Here is a 19,167-nt window from a genome sequence, read left to right as displayed (position 1 = left end):
GCCTAACTGTGGTTGTCTTACATTTTTTTTTGTTTGTTTGTTCATTCATTTTTTTGTCTGTTTTTTTTTTGTTTGTTTGTTTGTTGCTGTGATAAAATACCCTGGCAAAAGTAATGTAATCGAGAAAGGATTTATTTCAGGTCACAGCTCAAGGTACAATCAGTCCATCATGGCAAGGAGGTTAAGGCAGAAGGAGCTTTAAGTGGCTGGTCACAAGGAAAATGCAACAAATGCATGTGTGCTTCTTAGCTTCAGTCCAGGGTTCCCTGCCCAGAGAATAGCCCCATTCATAATTGAGATGGGTCTTCTCATATCAATTAAGGTAATCAGGATAATCCTACATTAGGCATGGGCAGAGGCCCATCTCCCAGGTGATTCATTATAGATTCTAAGCATCCTAGCAGTCTGCTCTGTATGTCAGTATGCAAAGCCACTGTTTTTGCCATGTAGGGTTGAGTCCACACAACATCTGAGGATCCCGTGTAGCTGTATAGAGTATGTTCTTCCTGTCCATACCATGTCCCACTCTGACTTTAGGGGCTCTTTTTTGTTCTCTGGCTAGAAACCTATGCTGTGTATACCCCAACATTTCATGACTTGGTCCATCCTGGGCCTGGCATAGAGCATAGTGTATCTCCAAGCTTTTGAGACATAGTCCTCTAGTGAGGAAGACATCCATTCTGAATTTGGTGCATATGATGGTGGTACACTACCACCATCATAAAAAAATAATTTTTCAGTGTTGGAGATGTAACCCAGGGCCTGGCATGTAGTAGACAGTGCTCTACCATTAAGCTGTACCTCAGCCCTGGACTATTCTGTTGTACCAGTGTGGAATTGACCATATAATCTGTGTCCTGCTTTTTTTTGCTCTAGGACTTCAGACTCTGGAGAAGTGACACTGCTGTCTTCTGAGCCATGGCAACCCCAGATGTGAGCGTCCACATGGAGGAGGTAGTGGTTGTGACAACTCCAGACACTGCAGTTGATGGCAGTGGTGTAGAGGAAGTGAAGACAGTGCTTGTAACAACGAATCTAGCTCCTCACGGGTAAGAACTAAGCCTTCATCCTGCTAGGTTTTAGTGGCACAGCTTGGTATGCCAGGTGTAGGGTTGAGATTCAAGATTTCTTTACATATAAGATCCTAAGGTTGAACCCAGCATGTCTTAGGCACAAAGGTGAAGTACAAAGGATGTTAAGCAATAGGATCAGTAGAGATTCTAGGGGGTAGCTCATCACTGCTCGCTCATCACTGCTCATCACTGCAATACGGCTCTCAATCTCTTGGTGATACCTCTTCTGATAAATGGAACAAAGGGAACTACATATTTTCTTTATCACCTCTTGTTCTAGATGTCATTATTGTCAATTACTTGGCTAAAATGTCACATCTAACCAAATTATTTGGGGGTGAGGGGATGGGGCTTCAGGGGTTTCTGTGTAGTCCTGGAACTTATTCTGTAGTCCAGGCTGGCCTTGAACTTAGAGATCCACCTGCTTCTGTCTCCTTAGTGCTGGGACAAAGAGCATGTGCCGCTGTTATCACACCTGACTCACACTTATCAAACTTTATCTTCCTTTTATCATTTATAGACAGAATTGTAAGGAGAGGGCAGAAGAGTTCCTGCCCCTGACAAGGGGTAAGATGAGGGCAGAGTTGGGGGCTGTGGAACTTATTGCTCTTTCTGTTCTAAGAGACTTGGTCCCTGGGCTTTTGTCTTGTCTTTGCTGCATCTTGTGTGTGGTATTGTCATACTGAACTTGACTTTTCCTGGAGCCTAGGTAAGCTTTTGGTTCACAACTGACAGTGAATTTTTAAGAGGAAGCTTGAGGGCTGGAGAGATGCCTCAGCAGTTAAGAGCACTGACTGTTCTTCCAAAGGTCCTGAGTTCAATTCTCAGCAACCACATGGTGGCTCACAATCAGCTATAATAGGATCTGATGCTCTCTTCTGGTGTGTCTGAAGACAGCTACAATGCACTCATATAAATAAAATAAATACATCTTCAAAAGCCATGTGATGAATTCTTTTAGGTGGGCCTCTATCTGCTTTTCTGGTTAGGTCCTGAAGGTTGTTGGAGCCTTTGGCCAGGTGCTATCTTGAATTTTGGAGAGCAAAGTAGAAGCTCTTACAGGCACACAGTTTTGCCCTAAACCTTTGACAGTTGGAGATATGAAATAGTTCAATCCCTATACTCCCTATAAGTTCTACAGTTTTGCCCAAGATGTTCCTTGTGAGATCTACACATTAAACAAGTTTTCTACCTTCTAAATTGCTAAGATAGAGGTTTCTTTCCTCTGCCATGAGGCCTAGTAGTTAGCGTCTCCTTTTGTCCCAGCCTTCTATGCTATTTAGGGAGAAACATAAGTTCCAACCCTGATATAATTACTGTCTTAGCTACATGAAATTATACGATAGACTATCACAGAACTTCATGGACTAGAGTAACCAATGGATTTTGCTTTCTTGGTGTGTATGGGTGACCTCACTCCATAACTACAACACAGGTTCTGCATGTGACTACCACATATCAAGATACCCGCTTGAGTTTGTCTTCACTGTGGAAAGTTCTACTTGTCAGGGCTGGGAACTATAGAGTCTTCTCCATCCCATAGTAAATTGATCAAAGTTTGCCTGAGTTAAGTGGGAGAATAATAAATGATTCCTTTGATTGATGCAAAAAACAATGAAAGATAAGAACTCTTCCATCTGTGGCCTTAGTACAAAGGTGGTAGCATGCTGCCCCAGTTGTCACTTCTTTCTGCAGAACGGAGGAGGCTGTGAATTCCTCCTTTGGAAGAACCGGTGTAGCATCAAAGCAGGCATATCCTGAAGGACAGGGAACTTTCTATTTTTGATAGGAAGAGTTTTCATTATACTACTAGTTGGAAAATGAGACTTAACTCTTGTTGCATGTTATTAGAAAGAAAGAAAGAAAGAGAGAAAGAAAGAGAAAAGGAAGGGAGAGTGAAAGAAAGAAAGAAAAGAAAAAGATGTGAAGTAGAGACTAGTTAATTTCTTTGTGGGAACTAATTTCCTTCCTGATTTGGGAAGACCTGGGAGTATTCTTTACTTAGAAAGCCTGGCAGAAAGACAGAATAATCAGCCCTTAATAATTCTGCATCACTAGGTCTGTCAGATGATCCTGGGCCAGAAGGCTGAAGATCAGATGCTCCAACATTTTGTAGTATAGGGACTGTCCAGGTGTTCAGAGGTCTCTATAAATTGGCTAAGCTTTAGAAGCTATGCTTTGTGCTTCCCATAATTTCAGTTAACTCAGTCATTCTGGATTTCTGATGGGGTTGAAGACCTATGGTCTCATAGCCAATCCTGGCTATTTACTTTGAGAGAAAAGATTTGAGAGGATGGTTTTCAGCTGGCATTCATTCTAAAGCCAAGAAAAAAGCCAGTTCAGAACTAAGTCTTTTAGTTAGGAGAGATGACAGAGGTTCTGGTTACTCAATAAAATGACGGATTGGGTATTAGGTCTATCTTGTACCTTACTGACACAAATTGGTATAGTTATGCTCTAATTGTATTTTGAGAGTAAGTTCTATTTTATCAGGAAGGGTGATATGTAGGAGGAACTAACATGGGAGGAGTAAGAAGAGGAGGAAGAGAAGGAGAGGAGGATGGGGGGTGGGGAACATGGATGTTCACATGTCTCCGCCAGTCAAAGATAGTTAATATATCTAGGTTGGGTATTGGGTTACACTTCTGATTGATATTGAGCATTACCAAACTTATAAAGCCTTTGATTAACATTTAAAATGCAAAAAGGAGAAGGGGGCATGGGATGGGGGTTTTCTAGGGAGGGGAAATGGGGAAAGAGGATGGTATCCGAAATGTAAATAAAATATTCCCCCCCCCCCAAAAAAAAAAAGCCCGGCAGAATTGTTCCCACTTACCACCATACTGTAGCAAAGTCTGCCTCCTTCTGAAAAGAGCAGTTTTCAACAGAAAGCCAGGAGTTCACATGTTTAGGAAAAGTGTACCTTTTTATGTGATGTGTGGACAGAAATGCCATTTGTTAGCATCTTTGCTGAGAGCTGGGGAGACAGTCCTACAGGTTGTGCTGCAGAGGGATTGTCCACATCCATGGAGGAACTTCCCCTCTTGATCTTCACTTCATTTCCTCAGCCATCTCCATCTAATGCTGGCCCATTGTTTGCTAATGACCTTACTGGGTTTTCTATTGACTCCCAAGTCAGGAGCTGTAGACTCTCCCTAAATAGCACAACTAAAGGTTATGGGTCTCTTTTCCCCACCCCCGCTCCTGACTTCCTTCCTTGGAAGAATTTGTTTTGGACAAGGTGTAATTTTGATTCTGTCATTGTCCTCCGCTTTATCCAAAGTTCTGGCTGAGGAGGGAGGATAGTTTCCTTTCCAAGTTGCAGACTTCTTGGAGTCCGGGTGTTCACACTTAATATTACTGTTCAGATCAGAGTAATTCTTTGTTGTTTTGAGATAAGGTCTGTCTAAATCAGTGGTTTTCAACCTGTGGGTTGAGACTCTTTTGGGAGTCGAACATCTCTTCACAGGAGTTGTATAACAGATATCCTACATACCAGATATTTACATTATAATTCATAATAGTTGCAAAATTACAGTTATGAGGTAGTACTGAAAATAGTTTTATGTGGAGTCACCACAACTGAGAAACTATGTTAAAGTGTTTGAGAATTAGGAAGAATTGTCCTGGCTGGCCTAGAACTTTCTATGTAAGTCAGACTACCCTGGACTGACATTAATCTGCCTCCTGAAGGCTGGGATTAATGATGTGCACCATCATTAATTAAAAGTCAGTCTTTCCTTCTTTCTTTGTTTCTTTGTTTCTTTGTTTGTTTCTTTCTTTCTTTCTTTCTTTCTTTCTTTCTTTCTTTCTTTCTTTCTTTCATTTATTTAATGTATGTGAGTGCACTGTTGCTGTCTTCAGACACACCAGAAGAGGACATTGGTTCCCATTACAGTTGGTTGTGAACTACCATGTGGTCGCTGGGATTTGAACTCAGGAAATTACTGGAAGAGCAGTCAGTGCTCTTAACCACTGAGCCATCTCTCCAGCCTATTCGGAGCCATTCTTAATGTGTCTCTCGAAAATTAGATTTCAAGTTTGTACTTCTATTCAACTCATTCTCAAGGTAAAATACATCTTGAGGATTGGGAAGTAGTGAGCTGACCTAACATCAAATACTCCACAGGAGAGATCAGGTTAAGTTCTTACTTACTACAGATGTGCCTGCTGCTCAGTGACTATTTCCTGAGCTTTCTAGATGCTAATGTAGAGTAAGTAAGTACCTGGTACATGAATCTGTGAGGGGAGTGGTTAGGCGGGAGGCTGTGGTAGGACTTTAACCATGAGGTCTCACACTGGGCAAGTGTGCCCTAGTATGCATGCATGATATAGCTCTGGGTTCTTCTTTCTTCTCTGTAGTGAGTAGCCTATGGGTAGTTTTGGGTTTTTTGTCTTTTTTGTTTGTTTGTTTTGGGTTTTTTTTTTTTTTTTTTGGTTTTTCGAGACAGGGTTTCTTTGTGTAGCCTTGACTGCTCTGGAACTCACTCTGTGGACCAGGCTGGCCTCAAATTCATAGAGATCACCTACTTCTGCCTCCTAGGATTAAAGTCGAATGCCACAACTGCTCACCTGAGTACCTTGTGTTTTAACCCAGAGTACCATCCTCTTCCTGTACTCTTAGTCTGTTCTTAATACCCATTGCCTTCCCAAGGATGTCTATTAAGTCTGAGAGTGTTTTCTAGCCACATGTTGTCCATACTGCGCTACTACTGTAGGCAGCCTCTCCAGGTTCTGGATATCTGAGGCTGCCAAACAGTGGTACCCTGGCCTTAGGCCTTAACTGCTGTTTCCAGGAATCATCTATATCTCACACTACCTTTGTTTTCCTTATCTTCCTAGGGACCCTCTTAGTTAATTTTTATTTGGATATTTATATGGATGTTTTGCCTACATGTATGTCTGTATACCACTTAGGCATCTTTTGGGTAGAATGCTAGAAGGGAGTTTGAATCCCATGGAACTGGAGTTACAGACAGCCCCTGTGAACCCCCTATGGGTGTTTGTGATTGAACCCAGGTCCACTGGAAGAACAGCAGCTCTTAACCTCTGGGCTGGCTGTCCAGGACCCTCTTATTCACAAGAATTTTCATTGAGGAATCCCTTGTCTGGGCCCAGCTCTGACCTCTGATGAATTGCAGACTTGCTTAGAAAATTGCCCATTGCTTGAGTAATGATTGTGGACATCCTGTAGACTGAACACCATCTAGCACAGGACAGAAGGCTACAGCTTTGCAAGCAGCCATGGATATCATAGACCTGTTAGTAAAGGAGAGAGGACCCAGAGAAGGTACATCTGTGATTCATGTGACGTTCAGAGGTAGTAAACAGCCTGATGTTGTGGCTCAGACCTTTAATAGCTGCAGTTGAGAGGCAGAGGCAGGCAGATTTTTGAGTTCCAGGTCAGCCAGGGCTATACGGTGATGGTGATACAGTGAAAGCCTATCTCAAAAAAAACAAAAAGCAAAAGCAAAAAACCCAAACACAGTAAACCCAAGAATGGTATGGTGGTACACACTTTTAATAACAGCCAGCTCTTGGGAGGTAAAGGCAGGAAGATCAGGACCTTGTAAGGAGTTCAAGGCTAACCTGAACTACATGGAACCCTGTCTCAAAACAAAATCCTACAAGATAAAACAAAAAAGAAGTAGTGAAAACTCAGCTAGGACAATGGCTGCCCATGAGGGGCACTGGCTGCAGGGCTATGAGAAAGATGCTTCTAGGTATGGCCTGTAAGCAGGTTTTCCTGTGTGTATCCTTAAGCCTCAGGGGCCTAGGCATTTCTGCGTGCGGGTTCTATGAGTGGAGACTTTGACAATCTCCTAACCAGATTCTATCTGGGTATTCCACAATTACCTTTTCTGTCATGCACTGCTTTACTCTTTTCCCAGGATCATGAGCTTGACTCTTGTGCTGTGCAGACTTAAGACAACGTATCTTCATGTGGTCTTTTATTGGTACCATGGTCCTTGGCTTTTGTCCCTTGATCTTCAGTCTTTTCTGGTGCTGAGGTTTCTTCCTACCCTTAAGTGTTTTCTCAGCCTGTTTCCTACCCCTAAAACCTGTTCTTTATTCTACTGCCAGAATATTCTATATAATATATGAACCTGATATATCTCTCCACTGTCTAAAGATCCAAAGGGCAGGTTGGTGAGATGGTCATCAGTTAAGAGCATCAACTGCTCTTTAGGAGGTCATGAGTTCAAATCCCAGCAACTACATGGTGGCTCACAACTATCCATAATAAGATCTGATGCCCTCATATGGGTGTCTGAAGATAACTACAGTGTACTTTGAACCAGAGCAAGCAGGGTGGGGCCAGGAGGGGGGGGGGAATGGGGCCTGGAGCTAGAGGGAGAAGAGAAGGGGGGAGATCCAAAGGGCTTCCCCAACCTTGGCCCTGCCAGAGGTACCTTCTAATTCCCTGCCTCACAAGAGGAAACTCTTGGATCCACAGCCCACTTCGAACACTAAGCAAGCTACTTCTACCTGGCTGATTCACAGTTTTTTGAGATCTGCTGAAAAATCGTTCTTTGGGGCCTGGCTTCCTACCAAACAGATACTGACTCTACCTTGACTCAGCTTGTTGGCCCATGTCCTTTTTTCTATAGATTATGGTCAACTGGGAATTTGTGAGCTCTGTGTCCCCTTTCTGAGATCTAGCACTTACAAGACCTCTGTCATGAGGCTCTATCTTAAAGGAAGTCAAGGGAATAAAAAGAATGCCCACAGCCAGTCCTGATATATGTGGGTGGAATGGAACCTGTATAGATAGGTGCATACACTCCACATTCGTTATCATGAGCTCTGTCATACTAGATTTCTCCAGATTGTCTGTACAGCCTCCCCGTCTCCAGAATAGGTACGGTTCCTGACTGAGGCGGTTTACATTGACTTTGCACATGTCTAAGCAGTGATACTGGGTAGAATTGATTCCTAGTAGTCGGGAGAGTAGGTCAGAGGACATGTGTTTTATAAGTAATGGACAAAGCACCTCACATGGGTTTTAGTTTGGAGGGAGGGGATACTGCTACTACTTGTTAGTCGTTTTCATCACTGTAACAGATATCTGAGAGAAACAGTTTAAAAGGGAAAAAAGGTTGTTTGAGTTTATGACTTCAGTGTTTTCAGAGCATGATAGCGGGCTTCATTGTTTTTCGGCCATGGTGAGGTAGAATATTGTGGCAAATGGACATGACAGGGCAAAGTTGTTCATTCCCTGGCAGCTAGGAGACAGAAAATGACAGGAAGATCTCGGGACAGGCTACATCCTTCTAGAGCATACTCCCAATGATCTACTTTTTAAAATTAGACTTTTACTTTCTATAACCTCTTAACAATGCCATCATATTATCATTCATTAAGTGATTGATTAATTAATAAAGTCAGATTCTTCATGATCCAGTCACTTCCCCCAAAAGTTCCAGCTCTGAATACTACTCTATTGGGAACTAAGCCTTCAACACTACCTTACCTTATATCTAAACCATGACGTGTGCCCTTTTGGGTGTTTCTAGCTGTGCTGGGATGCTGCTGTTCTACTCCTGTACGACCAACCTTATCAGCCCATCCACCTTTTCCCACAAATGTTGGTGATAGATATATCTATCTTTGGACCATCTAGGTGAAAGTGGTTTTTCACTCATCTTTTTTTTACTTCCAGTGCTGGAGATTGATCCCAGGTCCTTGACACCACTAGGTAAACACTCAACTACTGACCATCCCAGCTCTCACTACTGTCTTTATTTGCATTTCTTAGGAATTAGAGACAATCTTTTCACAGGTTTCTGATGACTGTGGTCTTGGACTTTGGTAGACTGTCCTCCTTATGTCCTCTCTTTTAAAAAGTTGTTTATAGGGCTGGGTGATGGGGGTGCATGCCTTTAATCCCAGCAAAGGAAGCAACTTTGTCTTTGTCATATCTCTTCTGCCTCATCATGGCCAAAAAACAATGAAGCCCACCACCAGGTGGATCTCTGAGTTGGAGGCTAGCCTGGTCTACAGAGTGAGTTCCAGGACAGCCAGGGCTACAAAGAAAAGAAAAAAAGAAAACTGTCTCAAAAAGAAAACAACAACAACAAAAACTTTTTATGGTGTTTTTCCCTCTATACTAAAAGGGGTTTTTGTTGTTTTGTTTTTAATTTATTGTGTGTGTGCCATGGTATTTGTGTGAAAGTTAGAGAGCAACTTAGAGTAGTTGGTTCTTCCTTCCATGTTTGCATAGGTTCTAGGGATTGAACTCAGGTCATCAAGCTTTCTCACAAATCCAGGACCTTAATCTTGTTTATTTGTTTGTTTATTTGTTTGTTTGTTTATGGAGTGTAATGACATACACCTTTAATCTCAGTATTTGGGGGACAGAGGAAAGTAGATCTTTGTGAATTCAAGGCTAGCCAAAGCTACATAGTGAGACCCTGTCTCAAAACAAAGAGACAGAATTTTACATTTTTATCGTATATGTATATATGTGTCTTTTGCCTGCATGTATTCTAATGTACCATGTGCATAGAGTGCTTGTAAAGGTCAGAAGAGGGCACTAGAGCCCCTGTAACTGAAGATACAGGTAGTTGTGAACTACAATATGGGTGCTGGGATTGAACCAAGGTCCTCTGTAAAAGTAGCAAATACTCTTAACCTTTGAGCCACCTCTTTAGCTCCTAACTTTATTTATTAATTTCTTTTTAATTTTGGAGGATGTTTGAGGTGGGGTCTTGATATATAGCTTCAGATAGTCTAGAATGAGCCACGTAGACTAGGCTTCTCTGGAACTTAGAGTGATCCCCTTGTTTCTTCTCTTGAGTGTTGGAATCCTAAGTATATGCTGCTATCCTGGCTTCTATTTTTTTTAATTAATTAATTTAATTGTGTGTGTGTGCGTGCGTGCATGCATGTGAGTGTGTGTGTGTGTGTGTGTGTGTGTGTGTGTGTGTGTGTGCGCGTGTATGGAGGTCAAAAGACTAGGTTCTGAGGATTGATCTAAGGTTGATGGTTTTGGCAACAAGTGCTTTTACCTGCTGAGTTGTCTCACTGGCCCTGGCCTCTATTTTTGATTGTTTATTTTGAAATAGGATCTTGTAGCCTCAAATTTACTGTATTTTTGAGGATGACCTTCAGCTTCTGAGACGGCAGGCATGGACCTTCATGCCCAGTTTTATGTGTACTGGGGATCAAATCCAGGTCTTTGTGCATGCTAGGTAGGTACTCTGAGCTGAGAGGCATCCTCAGGTGTTTTGAATTTTAGCTAAAGTTATCCTTTTTGTGATTTTGGATTTTGTATATAAGAAAAACTATTACCAATTTATAACTACTAATACTACTAATCTTCTCCTTTTAAAAATGTTTCAGTGTTATGTGTTTTCACCTTTTGCCTTTGCTTTTGGTTTGCTCATAATAGATTTTTGGTATGAGATAAAGGTTGGTCAAGATGAATTTTTTTTTCTTTTTTCAAAAATGTTGTTTTTCAGAGTATATGGCTCAGTAGAGTTTGATTTCTAAAGCTATATAAATTTTATATTTTTAGCAACTTTGGTAAAAATATGAATTATTATATTGGAAATAGAAAACTTTACTAAGGAAAGAAAGGAGGGTTTTTAAAGTCCCACATAACCATCTGTTACTTCTGTAAGTTCCTCACATTAGCTTTTCTTGTCCATGCCATTCTGGGCACTGGAGGCAAGCAAAAATGGAACAGATAATACAAGCTGCCTATTCTCCTGAGAGTGACAGAGCCACCACGATTTCTGAATAAAGTTAGAAAAGTATAAATGGTTTGTCAATACTGACAGTCATCCTTCCACACTGTAGGTGTGCTAGAGGCTACAAAGTATGCAGTTGGTGATTCTGATGTTCTTTTTTTTCTGTCTACCAGGGGTGATTTGACAGAAGATAACATGGAAACAGAAAATGCAGCAGCTGCAGCTGCTGCTGCCTTTACAGCCTCCTCACAACTCAAGGAAGCCGTGTTAGGTAGGAAACCCTATTTGCTGGGAAGCTGTATTAGGTGGGAAGCCTGCCTTCTGCCTACTCTGTTGGTTGCAGAGACAGGACAGTCCAGCAATTAAGGTAGCAGCCAAGTTTAACTAGGCCGTTGTTTGGTCAGTTCCCCCAACATATAAGAGACCAGGTCCTGGGTCTTCTTAAGAGGGAGGATCACATTGTATCTGAAATAAGAACTACTTCTACCAGCCAATGGTGGAAAAAAGAAAGAAGAGTCACCCCAAATCTTGTAGCTTTTTCCTCTTTTATATTTTATTGTCTTGCTACTGTCTCCTCCCTATTTCCTTTGACTACCAGTGAGTGATTGTAAGTGTTCTTTTAATATCTATGAGACCTTGTGTCATCCAGATTAAAGAGTTGGGATACCTAAGAATTGTGTCCCTAACAGCATTTCAACTATGGCTTGATTTTGTCTTCTAACATGTTTCTTCAATTGGGCATTGTTTAATGAGCTTATATTAATATTATGGTTATTAGTTACTGATAACTAGTTAAGTCTGTTTTGTGGATTCATTTGAAATTCTCCTTGGGATTCATGGGAACCCCTACTTCTGGGCTCTGTTTCAAAGCCTTCTTGGACTTTAGTTTGGTTTCAGGTTGATGGCTGCTTTCCTCATTTGTAGGAAATGCTTTGGAAAGTTTGTAACTGATTTTCTGTTTCTACTTTTTCTTGTCCATGTGTCTGTGAGAAGTGAAGATGGCTGAAGAGGGGGAGAACTTAGAGGCTGAAATTGTGTACCCCATCACTTGCGGAGACAGCAGAGCTAACCTCATTTGGAGGAAGTTTGTGTGCCCTGGCATCAATGTGAAATGTGTTCAGGTGAGGGTCAGGTGAGGCGCACACCTTTACCTGCACTTCCTCCTGCTTGGGGGTTGAGGGTGGCACCCACCTAGAGGCTGAATCTTATGGGCCTGGGGAGGCAGAGGAGGCACAACAGATAATCTCTGGGACCGATGAATGCAGTGAGGAAAAGCAAGACTAATTTTGGCTGAGGTGAAGCAACAGAGACAGGTTAGTGAGAAGAAATACCTAATTTGAAGGAGGATAAGTTTATGACAGTGTAGTTCTTGTCATTTTTTTTTTCTTTTTTCTTTTTTTTTTTGGTTTTTCGAGACAGGGTTTCTCTGTGTAGCCCTGGCTGTCCTGGAACTCACTCTGTAGACCAGGCTGGCCTCGAACTCAGAAATCCGCCTGCCTCTGCCTCCCAAGTGCTGGGATTAAAGGCTTGCGCCACCACCGCCCGGCCCATTTTTCTTATTTATATTAAGTACAATTATTTCTGTTAGGTATTTGGTAGAAGTGGTCTCTGAGTTGCAAGTGGCTTTGTTTGACAGACTGAGGTGTGCTCTGAAGAGACTTTTTTAGTAGCTAGGGGATATTAAGTGGGAAAGGTATTCTCTGTCTGGCAACATGGTAGCTTAGTACCTAAATTCATCTTATATTGAAACAGCTCACTAAGATGTATTCATAAAGCTGGTTTAAGTTTAGTTATTCTATTTTATATGTATGAATGTTTTGCTTGCATATGTACATGTGTACCACATGCATGCCTATTTCCTGAGGAGGCCAGAAGAGGGCATCAAATCCCCTGGAACTGGAGTTATAAATGGTTGTGATCCATCATGTGGGTTCTGGGAATTGAATGCAGGTCCTCTGCAAGAAAACAAGTATTCTCAACCACTGGACCATCTCTCTATCCCACCATAAAGCTATTTTAAGGTGGCAAAAGTTAAAAGTCATCAATCCCAGGGCCCAAGTGTGGGTAGAGTACACAGACAGAGTGCTGAGTCTTGCTTGTGCTCAAGACATGGGTTATCTCAGTTTTGTCTGCTGGGTGTAACAAAGTGAAACCTTGGGTTCCTCATGGAATATGTTTAGAGAGGGGCTGCTCTCTAAAATTGGTACTGATGAGATTCATGACATCAGCCCTCCTCTGTTCATCCTGAACAGAATGCTGGTACCTCCAGTTTTAGCAACGAGAGCAGATCTTGCTCTTTAGAACACTGGCCTGTGGCAGTATGGTTAGGACCCCCATCAGAGACAAGCTTAGTTTTAAGTAATTTCTGGCTTGACTTCTCCCCAAAATTGACAGAAATAGTTGAAAAGTCCTCTTTGAAGAAATCACCTTTACCTTATGTAATTTCTACAAAATTCTAAGGAGGAGTGCCTCACATAGAAATAAAATTAGAACACTGGACAGGGAACAAGGTGCCTTGGATGAGCATGTATAGACACAGAATTAGTTCATAACTGGGATTACAGACATGTACCACTGTACCCAGTTTCTTATGTTGGTACTGGGGATCCAAACAGATCCCTTACGTTTGTGTAGCAAGTAGTTTACCAACAGAGCCATCTCTCAACTCCAAATAATTACTTTAAATTTATCTCAGTAATAGAAGAGAAGCCTGAACATGAGTGAAGAGCATGTTAGTGATTGGGAGGATAGAACCAAAGACTTCATCCAAAGCTCAGTTCATAGATATAAGAAAGTGGCAGGTGAAGGCAGGAGGAAAAGAGATGGCAAATCTGTCTGCAGGGAAGAAGGCTAAAGACTTCATAAGGAGGGAAGACTGCAGTCTGTCTTTTGAAAGACCTAAAGGATTCCCAGATAAACAGAAAGGCTCCCCCTGAAATAACTTAATGTTAAAATAAATAACAGCAGGCTGGAGCTCAGTGGCCGATCATTTGTTTAGCATGTATAAGGCCTTGAGTTTAATCCTAGCATGACAAGAGAAAAGTAAATAACAATACTTGAATAAGATAAGGTCCCCCATACCCACCTTTTCAGTAAATGTTTAAGTTAAAAAGCAGACTCCATATTATGATATAAGCTGTGATACTTTAAAACTTGTGACACAAGACAGAAAGTAAATTCTACATCTTGCAAGAAAATCTTCATTTATGCTTCCATGAGCTACAAGTGTCTAAAAAATTGGTTCTCAGAATGGAGAGATGGCTCAGTGGTTAAGAGCACTGACTACTCTTCCAGAGGTCCTGAGTTCAATTCCCAGCAACCACATGGTGGATAACAACCATCTGTAATGGGATCTGATGCCCTCTTCTGGTGTGTCTGAACAGAGTGATAGTGTACCCACATATATAAAATAAATAAATAAATAAATAAATAAATAAATCTTTTTTTTTTTTAAGTGGTTTTCAACCTTTCTAATGGTGTGTGCAACCTTTAATACAGTTCCTCATGTTGTGGTGACTCCCACCATAACATTATTTTTGTTGCTACTTTATGTAATTTTGCTACTGTTATGAATCATGATATGCAACCCCCTGTGAAAGGGTTGTTAGACCCCCAAAAGAGTCGTGACCAACAAGTTGAGAACAACTGATCTAAAGTCTTTGCACCTTCAGCTGATCATCCTTAGCCAGTCCAAGCTCTGGCAAGGAGCTGGCAAATGCTCTTGTACTGGCTTGTACCCCACAGTTGAGTTACTTTGCTTGTATTCTGATGTTGAACCATAGTGTTATTTTAGGCAAATTCCGTCATTAGATGGTTGGGCATATAATTCAATGCATATATATGCATGTCAGTCTGCTGGCGCGCGCGCGCACACACACACACAACTTGTCTAGCAACCAAAAGACTCTAGATTCAATTTCCAGTACTACCTAAAAAACAAACAAGTAAAAACATGTTTTGTGATCTGTAGATGGTTCAGTTAGTAAAGGGTTTGCTATGCATGATTGAAGATCTGAGTTCAAATCCCTGGCACCCTCAGCAGGTTTGGTATGAGCTTGTGTCTTCTAGTAATATCAGAAGCTACAATTACAAAGTCTCACCTACATGACTCCAACATTAGCTGAAAAGGGATGATACCAGTGTACATGCTAAACTGGATGGAGAAAATCCACAGAGCCTCACTCCTACACAAGGAATTGTAGGCTGTTGAGGAAAACTGGGAGTGGGAGATCCCTAGATTCCCTAGAGAAGATCACACCAATTGGTTGTCCAGTACCAAATAGTTACTCCTGAAAACATACATACAAGTACCAGTATATGGACTGAACAGGTTATATTTAGTTATATATGTATATATATGCATGCAATAACAATTTGTGGGAAAAGCGGCCATAAATTTGAAAAAGAACAAGGAAGGGTATATGGGAGGATTTAGAGGGAAGAAAGGGAATGGAGAAATGTTGTAATTAAATTCTAATTAAAAAAAAAAACTAGTACCATATTTTAAAAAAGAAGCATCATGGTGCATACTGTCATTCCAACACTTAAAGAGATAGACAGGAAAATTTTGGGGGCTTGTGGCTAGTTAGTCTTTCAAATTAGTAAGATCCAAGTTTGGTGAATGTCTTAGTTACTTTTTTATTGCCATGTACACAACCAGTACAATTTATAAAAGAAGGAGTTTATTGGGGTTCATGGTTCCAGAAGGTTAGAGTCTGTGGTCATCATGGTGGGGAATATGGCAACAGGTATGAAGACATGTCACTAGAGCAGTAGTTGAGAGCTTCCATCCTGAGTCACAGGCATGAAGGAGAGAGGGGAGAGGAGTAGGTAGGTTCAGTGCTGTGAATGTTTAAAACCTCACCCCTCTGACATGCCTTCTCCAAGGAGGCCAGATCTCACAATCCTTCCCAAACAGTCTCACCAACTGGGGACCGAGTATTCAAATATATGAGCCTATGGTACATATTCTTATTCAAATCACATATGGCCTCAATTCATGTGTATAAACATGCATATATATACACACACCAAAAAATTTTGACAGTTTCTTTAGATTCTGTTCATCAGTGATCCCTTGGACAGTAGTAAGGATCCTGAAGATATAAATCAGGAAGCTAGTCATGATCTTTACTTTATCAACAGTAAGTTTAAACGAAATGGAGGATATGGATAGTGTACACTCAACGCTTTTCTCGTCTATAAAAATAGTCTGTGGAAAGTGCTACAAGAAAAAGCAGAAGTTGGGATACAGTGTCAGGAAGAAAGGGGCCTGGAGGTTACTGACTCCTTGGCAATGGCTTGATGACTGGAAAATAAGATAAGCTTATTGCAATGCATTTCATGTAATTTTTCTTACTTATATAAAGTACACTTACTTCTGTTGGGTATGGACATAGAGAGAAGCAGGGTTTCCTGAAAAGGTCCACCAGTGAACGTGGAAGGAGTGGTGGGCTAGGAATTCCTGACTCAAGAAAAACTTCAAATACAAACTGGGAGACAGAACTATAATAAAATACCCAACCTGCAGAGCCAGACATGGTATAGTATGTGCCTTTAATCTTATCATACGGAGACAGAGACAGGCAGATCTCTGTGAGTTCCCGGTTAACTTGGGCTACAGCAAGTTCTTGGACTGCCAGAGCTACACAGTGAAACCTTGCTTTCAAAACAAAACAAACAACAACAAAAACAAAACTGGAGTAGTGGCACATGCCTTTAATCCCAGCACTCAGGAGGCTGAGGAAGACATCTCTGTGAGTTTGAGGCCTACCTGGCCTCTATATAGCTTTGTAGGACAAGTTCTAGGACAGCTAAGGCTACACAGAGAAACCATATCTCAAAAAATCAAAAACAACCCCCATCAAAAACTCCAAACAACATCAAAAACAAGATTGTAAAATGGCTTAGTAGTTAAGAGATCTGGGTTCAATTTCTAACATCCACATAGCAGTTTTCTTTCTCTCTCTCTCTCTCTCTCTCTCTCTCTCTCTCTCTCTCTCTCTCTCTCTCATATATATATATTTTTTTTTTTTTTTCCCCTAGGGTGTCTTATGCCATCTTCTGACCAGCTCAGGCACCAGGCATATTCATGCTTCACTCACATACATACATACATACATACATACATACATACATACATACAAGAAGAATACTCATACACATAAATTTTCAAAAAACAACAACAAAAATAAAAGCCTGACCTGTATGCTTAAAAAATGCAAAGTAAAGAAATACAAAGGCAGTTTGGGAAGCGGTTTTATGAACGACTCTGATGAACCTTGTGGTCATTCTTGGGTTGAGTTCAGTATCAAGACAAAACAGGGAGAAAAGCTGTAATTGGGACAGTGGTGTAGTTGAATATGGACTGCAGGTAAACGCTGATATACTGGTGATTTCCTGATCTGGGGAGCCGCTTCATGATTGTATCAGAGTACCTTGATTCTAGTCTGTGTCTATGTACTATGGGGTCAAGGGCTAAAGTTCTCACCAGTCTAGAAGACATGCATATACATGTCTTTGTAGATTGCAGTGGTACAGAAGGGCCTAGTGAAATAGCTCTGATTCTGAAGAAAGTGTAGTGTAGTTCCTGAATTATCCTTGTAATTATTCCATAAGTTTGAAATTATATCAAAATAAAAATTACATAAAAAATATGTATCCCATAGATAACATCATAGTGAAGCTCCAAAATAACAGGGTCAAAGATTCTTAAAATGGCCAGAAAGTTGAGGATATAGCCTAGTATGTGAGAGGCCCTGGTTTCAATACCCAAAATAAAATAACAAGGACCAGCTTGTTAATATGATGGTGCATATATTAAATCCAAACACTCACTCAAGAGGCAGAGACAAGGCAGAATTCTGAGTTCAGTGTGAGCCTGGTTTACATAGTTCTAGGCCAGTAAGGACTACACAGTGAGATCATACCTCCAACAAATAAGCAACACATCCCACCCCACCACCCCCCAAACAGAAATGGCTAGAGAGCAGAGGGAGATTGCTCAGGAGAATCTGAAAAGCAGTGAGATAGAGCCAGAGTTTATATAGTGCTAGATTTTCCCTATGATACAAGCGAATTATTGTAAAGCTATCCCTGAACATAAGTATGGAATAGACATTTTCAGACAAAACTAAGTTGCCATCAGCATATCTTTTCCAAAGAATGTGCTGAATATGTTTCATGTAGAGAAAACAAGAGATCCCAGACAGAGACATAGGTCTAAGGAGGAATGGAGGGTAAGAGAAATGAAACACTGATGGGGATGAAGTGTTGGGTAGCCAGGTGTGGGTACAAATGCTAATAGGAATCCTAACATTTGAGAGGCTGAAACAGGAGAGTGGCTGTGAGCTTGAGACCCACCTGGACTACATAGTAATTACCAGGACAGCCATGGGTACATAGCAAGATCATATCTCAAATGCAAATAAGCAAGTAAATAAATAAACAATTAAATAGAGGGGAATACTAGCTACACAGTAATGCTCAGGGCCCAGCATACAGCATGAAGAGAAGAAATGGAGTGAGCCATCATCCCACATAAGAGGAGGAAAGGAAAGGGGTGTTGTGGATAGCCCTGGCCTTGTATTTTGATACTAATTCCCCTTTCCAGTGAAAGGCTGCAGAGGACGTGTGATCAGTACACAGGTGATTTCTAGTGAACCTTCTGCCCATCTTAATTTGTAAAATAAAAGCTGGAGCCAGTGATTGGGCAGAGGAAGGGGAGGTGGAGAAATAAAGGTTGATGGGAAGAGAGCAGGGAGAGAACAACTGGAGGAAGACAATGGAGGAGGAAGATGACAGAGACGATGACTGCTGGGGAGAAGAGAGGAGAGAGAAGACGACGGAGGAGGACACGATTGGGAAGCAGGAGGTAGAAGGACAGACGCAGGGTCTGGAAAACCCTCAAGTAATAAGGGTCTCATAGCTGGGGAACAGAGTAGTGTAGGGGTATCTGCCCAATCAGGGCTTACAGAATATATTCATAATTACCGTTTTCATTGACCAGCTCTATTCGGGTTGGAGATTCAAATATCTCCCACTACAAAGGGGTAGCAAACAGAATAGGTTCCTGGAACCAGAGCAGCAGACATGAGCAGGATCAGCCAGGGAGGCAAGGTCAGATGAGTAGAGATGATTGCAGGATGAAGGGCTGGATGCTGGGCACTACAGTGGTCTTCCAGTGCTGCGCTGATCAGCAGTGTAAAGAGAGTTCTTTCCTGGCTATGGACTATCAGGGAATCAGACCCATCCCTTCCACCAGCAGATGGTCATGACAGTTGTGACCATGCTACCTGCAGAAACTGGTTCATCTGAACTTGATTTTCATTCTTTGGTTTTAGAGTCATTGCTTGCTTAAGAAAAATGAATAGTATGTTTTACTTTTCTAAGCTTTCTGC

At 41.4% G+C, this 19,167-nt stretch overlaps 1 protein-coding gene across 3 annotated transcripts in view; it reads left to right on the top strand.

The window, feature by feature from the left end:
- Gmeb2 (glucocorticoid modulatory element binding protein 2) overlaps nucleotides 1-19,167 on the top strand; it is a 44,716-nt gene that overhangs the window by 10,198 nt on the left and 15,351 nt on the right. For all 3 annotated transcript variants that reach the window (XM_034494428.2, XM_076930412.1, XM_076930411.1), the window contains exons 2-4: nucleotides 877-1,049; nucleotides 10,942-11,039; nucleotides 11,762-11,889. In XM_034494428.2, coding sequence (XP_034350319.1) covers nucleotides 919-1,049; nucleotides 10,942-11,039; nucleotides 11,762-11,889 — 357 coding nt within the window. In that variant the 5' untranslated portion in view covers nucleotides 877-918. The remainder of the gene's footprint in view (nucleotides 1-876; nucleotides 1,050-10,941; nucleotides 11,040-11,761; nucleotides 11,890-19,167) is intronic.

The sequence above is a fragment of the Arvicanthis niloticus genome, chromosome 2, assembly GCF_011762505.2.
Source record: "Arvicanthis niloticus isolate mArvNil1 chromosome 2, mArvNil1.pat.X, whole genome shotgun sequence".
In the NCBI taxonomy this organism is placed as follows: domain Eukaryota; kingdom Metazoa; phylum Chordata; class Mammalia; order Rodentia; family Muridae; genus Arvicanthis; species Arvicanthis niloticus.
Note: the sequence above shows the minus strand (reverse complement) of the source record. Positions and strands in the feature narration are given on the sequence as shown.